Genomic DNA, 6856 nt, shown 5'->3' with positions numbered 1-6856 from the left:
TATACCTCCACTACCCCCACAGCTACCCCCACAGCGTAAATATATATCTCTACTACCCCCACAGGGTAAATATATACCTCTACTACCTCCACAGGGTAAATATATACCTCCACTACCCCCACAGGGTAAATATATACAACTACTACCCCCACAGGGTAAATATGTACCTCTACTACCCCCACAGGGTAAATATATACCTCCACTACCCCCACAGCTACCCCCACAGCGTAAATATATATCTCTACTACCCCCACAGGGTAAATATATACCTCTACTACCCCCACAGGGTAAATATGTACCACTACTACCCCCACAGGGTAAATATATACCTCTACTACCCCCACAGGGTAAATATATACCTCCACTACCCCCACAGTACAGAAGCATCTCTAAACCTCTCAAACAAACCTGCCCAGACTTTCTAAATTAATTACTCGACAGCGTCCACACAAACCCCCACAGAGGTGACTGACAGCCTTACCAGCTGCCCCCCCCCGTGCTGAGCTCCTCTGTAGAGCTGATGCGATACTGCCCCCTTGTGGATCATCTGTTATTAACTCCTGTCTCCTCATCAGGCTGAACTGAGTCTGTTTTAAAACATCAGAAAGGACTAAAAACTGTCTCAGTTCCCTGAGACAGACGGTGACGTCTGGACAGACCGACGGTCCAAAACACAAAGACACTATTCCTGTAGCATTAATCTGGCTGAGTCCGTCCCCTCACCTGTCAGTCCTCGCTCACCTGATCCAACCTGAAACACTGTGAGTGTGTCTCGCTGCACAGCGGCCCAAACACAATTTGCATAATCTGTGGAGAATGATGTGTTTACTGTCGCCTCGCGGCTCTTTTTATTCAGCAGCTCGCCGGCGTGAAGCAGATCAGCGCGTTTCTGTTTCTTCACAGCGAAACGTAACGATTCAGAATCAACCTGCAGGCGTCCACCTGCCCGACACAGCGAGCCGCCTCATTAATCTGAGCCAGGCAGCCGACGGACGGCCGTAATCTGCTGCACTGTTCCTCTGACAGGAAGTGTGTCTGTGAATACGAGAGAGTGTGTTAGTAATCACCATTTGTCAGCGCGTGTGTGTGTGTGTGTGTGTGTGTGTGCATGTGTAAGAACAGGGGTTGTATTGTGGTCTGTGGGTACAGATGACTTGAAAACATACGTATGTGCAGAAATGTGGCTGCAGTGGCATCAGTGAGGATGATGAGGATGATGATGATGATGATGATGATGATGATGATAATGATGATGATGATGATGCAGGGTGCGTTCACTGACCCGCTGCCTCGTTAAGAACTGCTTCCTCTGTGTTTCCAGATAAAGCAGCATCAGTCCGATCTGGACGACGACCTGTGATGTCGCGGCTCAGATATGAACTCGCACCAACCGGACAGGTGAGTTCAGGTGATGCGGCGCGTTAAAGGACCAGGCTGTGTGTATTCTGCATTCTGCTTCCTGTCAACAAAAGTCATTAAAAGACAAACACCAACAATGAGACAGTCTGTCTCTCAAAACCTTCAGTCCTGAGTCCGCTGGTTCCTGCTGAAGGTGTGAATCTTTACAAGCTGCTCACACCTGTAGCGTTTCATCGTAGACATGCTAGCGGCTCTATGGAGGGACGTTAGCGGGTCGGTTGGTCCGCCACTTCGCTCCAGACTGAAATATTTCAGCAGCTGTTGAGCATCAGCCTCTGCTGTGCTTCTTAATTCAGTGCTAATTAGCATATGTTAGCATGCTAACATGCTAAGATCTGATGTTCAACATGGTAAACATAACCTTTGGAATATTAGCGTGTTAGCATTTTTATTCTGAGCGTGCTGATGCTGACTGAGCATTGTCGGGGACTATTTTCAGCAGAGGATGAATTTGTTTGGAGTGTTTCAGACGGTGTGTGTTCAGTAACGTGTGTCGGCTTTGGATACACACACATTGCTCGTTTCATTGTTGGTTTTGGAGTTTTTATCGGATTTGTTGACAATAAGAAAACTATAGTCTGACCCTTTAACTTAAACCAACGTCCACACATTTTACATCAATGTATAACCATTGACTTCCAGTTTTTCAATGGTGCGTTTAAGGAGGCTTGAACGTCTGACGATTGTTTTCTTTTGCATGGTGGAATAAAAGGTAGATGTTCAGCAGCTGACTCGGGTCTCAGGTGTTGAAGTCCTTACCTGCATCAGCAGCAGTCTTTTGTTATGTTCGTCACTCACGACTCGAACACAACGCGACAATAACGTAACTATGACAAAGACGAAGAAATGCGACAAACTCTCAGCCGAGCGGTTCGAGCTGCTCTTCAGAGAGCCGTGAAATGAGCTGAGTCCAATGGCTGCTTGGAGGTAAGACGCTGATGGTATGCTTTGGAGAAGAGCAGTAATGTAAAGTACTCTTCACAGTCTGGAGTTAATTAGATCAGAGGCACAATCTGATGCGGCAGAGGCGCTCTCCCGCTGAGCTCTTCCTCTTTCATTAACTCCTGATGGGCTGAAAACATCACAACTTTTGGTTCAACTTATTTGGGATAAACTGTTTGATTTTTACGCAGAAATCTGGATTCTTGCATTCTTCATGTTTCTCTGGAGGTCCACCTCGTCTCAGACTCTTCTTCTTTCACAGATCCTTCCAGAAGCAGAAGCTCCGGTCGGGATCAGCTGGGATGGAGGACGCTTCGTGGAGGCTTGACAACATGAGGAGCCTGAACTTCTCTCTGAACCTTCCCTCACCGTCAGATTGATCATCGTTGATTTGTAGCCTGTTTCGTTATCTCTAGTTCTGGTTCTCAGTCCACGTTGTTGTGGTCCTGGTCCTGATACTGACACATGGGACAATATGGCTGAACTCCTGTGTCTCTATAAATCTACACTGATGTTTTTACGTTGCTTTTAGAGGATTTCTAACATTTCATGCAGCCATTGACTTCATTTATTCTAAAAACGAACCTGCAGAGACGTCAAACTTTCCGTGGACAATTATTTGACTTTATTTTGGCCTCTCGTTAGAAGAAGAAGAAGAAGAAGAAGAAACTGTACTTTATCACAACATCACATGCACACGCCATGCTTCTTGTGAAATGAATTCTCTGTGTTTGACCCATCTCGGTCCGTTGTTCCTCCGCGGCAGACTGGGAGCGGTGGGCTGCCAGCCGACAGCGGCGCCCAGGGACCCATCCTTTTTTCGTCACCATTGGTGACACGCCACCAGCGCCCACAGCGGGATTTGAACCGGGACCTTCTAGCTGTGAGGCGACAGTGTTACCACTTGTACCACCGTGCCACCCAAGTGGTAGTGGTCAATAATTTATGATCAGTAATAACTCAATATCTTAAAATTAATCGAGCACCTACCCAAAAAAGCTGAAAATTCATTGCAGATTTTTTTGTAGCTTTATATTATATTATATTATATTATATTATATTATATTATATTATATTTCTTACTCCATGCCCAGATTTTTAGGAAACCTTTGCTAGCGTTGGTAATATGGGCTCCATTTGTCACCGCCCTCGCCTCCCTCGTTGCGCCTCCCTCGTGGCGCCTCCCTCGTTGCGCCTCCCTCGTGGCGCCTCCTCTGTGGCTGATGTTGATGAAGTCATCGTGCAGCAGCTGGCAGCTCGTCATCACACACTTTACTCTCACCAGGTGTGTGGTCGTTATGTGTAACCTGTGTGTGCAGGCAGCGCTGTGGGTCTGTGTTAACGGCTCGCTGAGCACAGCTTTATGACGCTCTGGGTGAATTACACTTTAATTCACGCAGGAAATCACTGATGAAGTCACACGTAGACAATTTCCTGAAACGGGCATGAAAAGTACACACAGAGGAGGAGATCACGCTTCCACCTGTGGCTCAGTTCAGCAGGTGAAGTGTTCGTACAGGTCAGCGTGAGGCTCTCGTCCAGGCTCAGTGAGTTCATGTAGAAGTACCAAAAGTACCTTTAAAGTACCTTTATGACATGAAACCCATGTGTTCACTCTGGAGGTCCGTTCAGCAGCATGTTTGGATTTGTGTCCCACTGTCTTCTGTCCATCCGTCCCATCGTCCGTCCGTCTGTCCACGCTCTTGGCCAGATGCATATTTTGTGTGAACGTCCTGCTGCCCAGAAGACAAATGTGAATTATTGATCCCGTCCAGACTCACACCGCTTCCTGTTTCAGGCACATTTATGACATCATGTTTGTTTTTTCGGGTGTTGCGGCGAGCGAAGCCTCGACCTGTTGTCAAGTCAACACGTAGAAACTCCTCCTCTCGCATGTTTACCCAGCTGGACAACATGGACAACCGTGACTGACTGTGGACACGTGTGGAGCTTTGGTGTGAAATGCTCGTCGCTTTGGGACATGAAGCGATGTTTATGTGTACAGTAGTGGCTCTTTATACTTCAACAGTATTTGAAACTTTGAAAAAACGACGCTGAGCAGAATCGTTTGGCTTGCTGTAGTTTTCGTGTTCGTCCTCAGTGCTAAATGTCACCTGTGTCAGTGTGAGTGTAGTAAAAAGTATTTTTCACAAAACGTTTTGAGCTTTGTGTGTCCGATGACATGATTCTCTGTTTATGTCTGCAGTGACTATGGCTCTCTCTGAAGGGAAGCCGGAGGTCAAAGGTCAGGTTTGGGAGAAATTTGGCATCTTGCTCAAATAACTCTTAACCTTTTCAGTCTTTGTGCTAAGATAAGCTAAGCTAAGCTAAGCTAAACTAAGATAAGATAAGCTAAACTAAACTAAGCTGAGCTAAGCTAAGCTAAGCTAAGCTAACATGCTGCTGGCTGCAGCACTAAACCCGTCTTTAGGTTTCTAAAGCAAATAAGCACAAATGTCAAACTGTCCCTTTAAATCTGAAAGTCTTTAAGAAAAAATCCATATTTTCCGACGCCTGCTGCCTCACGATCAATGGATTTAAATATGTGAGAAAACTTAAAGAAATAATCCTCAAGAGTTTCAGAAGTCTGAAAACACTTGAAATACATTGAAGCATGAAGTGTTGTGCTGCAATAAAACCTTAAATCATGTGATGAGAGTTTAATTAAAGAGCGGTTTGACGCGACGAGCTCCGTGTGACTGTCAGCGTTTAATGAGATCAGCTCGACCTTATCGAGGACAAACAGTTTGATGAACCTCAGTCAAACAGAGCTGTTGACTGAAGGAAGCTGCACTCTGCCGGTTTTAGTGATTCATTAGAGCCGGGGCAACCTTTGACCCCAGGCCCGCTCACAGTGCATGCTGGGTAAGCGGTTCGGGCAGTGGGCGTGCGCAGCGGCGGTACAAACTGGTTGGACGAGGTTTCCAAACTGAATGAAGAGGCTGCAGCAGAGAGGTGCGTTCACAGCAGGTAAGACTGAGGCGGCTTCACTGTTCAGAGAGTCAGCGAGCGACTTCAAACATCAGACGACAGTTTGTTCAGCCGCCATCTGTTTTTACTCTGATCTCTGGAAGCTCCTCGTGTGTTTTTGTGTCTCTGTGCTCTTTAATGTGCACGTTGGTGATCACTGCTCAGGTTTCCTCTGCAGGGATCAGCCTCTCAGGGTCGGGGGGGTCCTTCATGCTGTTTATATGTATTGAGATTTATTTCCATTTGAATGTAAATGAGCTGTGCTGCCTTCACATGACAGCTCTGACTGCAGGGGTCATGAGATTTTGGTGAAAACAGGAAGAGTCAAGGGTCAAATGTCTGAAAGTCCTGGTTTGTTTAACAGACTCGGTTTAATCTGCTGCTGCTTATTGATTTATTCTCGAAATCGTTTCAGCAGATTCCTGCGACGCGTCTCCAATCTGTTCAACAAAGAAATCCACTTTAAATCCAGATTAAGCAGCGGTTTGGATCGTTTCCTCTCACGCTGTCCTGTTCCACCCTGATGCCGTCCCTCAGTCTGCGTCTCGTGTGTCTTTTTAAGTCGTCCTTCCTCGCAGACGTTACGCTCACAGAGTGAAGACGTAGGACTGTGGACGGTGCAGCGGATCGTCCGTCCACACTTCCTGAGATGCTGCAGGACCAAAAACCTGCTTCACGCTGGAAGTGACGCATCAAACTTACAGCTGCTGCTGGCGTGAAGTGTGATTATTATGGGATGAGATCAAAGGCACTGCAGCGTTTCACACATCACGGTGTGTTTAACTATAAAAACTTTAGTTTCTCCACTGCAGCTTTAAGCATCACCTCTGCTGCAGAATAACACGCCTAAATCTAAACCGTCGAGCATTGTGGGTAATGTAGGCAGCTGGTTTTGAATACATCTTTATTGAACGTGCTGCTCTTCACTGCTGTATTTGCACCATTAACGCTCGCTGCGTTACTGGTTTCTGCATAACGACGTCCTCAGAACTTAAATAAGGACGTTTTACTGTCGGCCTCATGAAGCCTGAACACGTCTGTGGGCTCAGTTTGGCCATAAATGTTCAGAATCCACAGAAAAAGGCTTGAGCATGGCGAGAAATGAACCCGACCAATCAGAGGACTGAACGTGAGGATGATGCCAATCCAATCATCTTGTGGTTGCCCTCAAAGGCCTTTCATGGTCTGACACATACCTCTCTCCACCAATCAGGATTTAGAAGTATTGGAAACAAAAGGACAAATGACAGGTGATTGGTTGTTGATGGCTGTCACTCAGGTCTGATCCAACCACGCCCACAGTCCTGAGGAGGCTCGTCAGCTGAGCGTTGACTGTTAAACTCAGCGAAAGCTAAAGCTAAAGCTAAAGCAGAAACACTTCAGCAGGTTTTCAGGGACTTTGAGGATCATTAACTGTTTAATTCTATTCAGATGAAAACTTCAACATTAAGCTTTAATTGATCTGAAACTTCTTAACGAGCGGCGTCACCTCGCTCTCCTGATATCAGATGACAGATTGATGCTG

The 6856-nt window shown here is 46.4% G+C and overlaps 1 protein-coding gene across 1 annotated transcript in view; it reads left to right on the top strand.

Moving 5' to 3' along the window:
- The window catches only part of LOC139337156 (RNA-binding Raly-like protein), a 36063-nt gene extending 34634 nt beyond the window's left edge, over positions 1-1429 (top strand). The window contains exon 7 of the mRNA XM_070971602.1: positions 1322-1429. Coding sequence (XP_070827703.1) covers positions 1322-1360 — 39 coding nt within the window. The 3' untranslated portion in view covers positions 1361-1429. The remainder of the gene's footprint in view (positions 1-1321) is intronic.
- The last annotated feature ends 5427 nt before the right edge of the window (positions 1430-6856 follow it).

The sequence above is a fragment of the Chaetodon trifascialis genome, chromosome 10 (genome assembly GCF_039877785.1).
Source record: "Chaetodon trifascialis isolate fChaTrf1 chromosome 10, fChaTrf1.hap1, whole genome shotgun sequence".
Taxonomy (NCBI): Eukaryota; Metazoa; Chordata; class Actinopteri; order Chaetodontiformes; family Chaetodontidae; genus Chaetodon; species Chaetodon trifascialis.
Note: the sequence above shows the minus strand (reverse complement) of the source record. Positions and strands in the feature narration are given on the sequence as shown.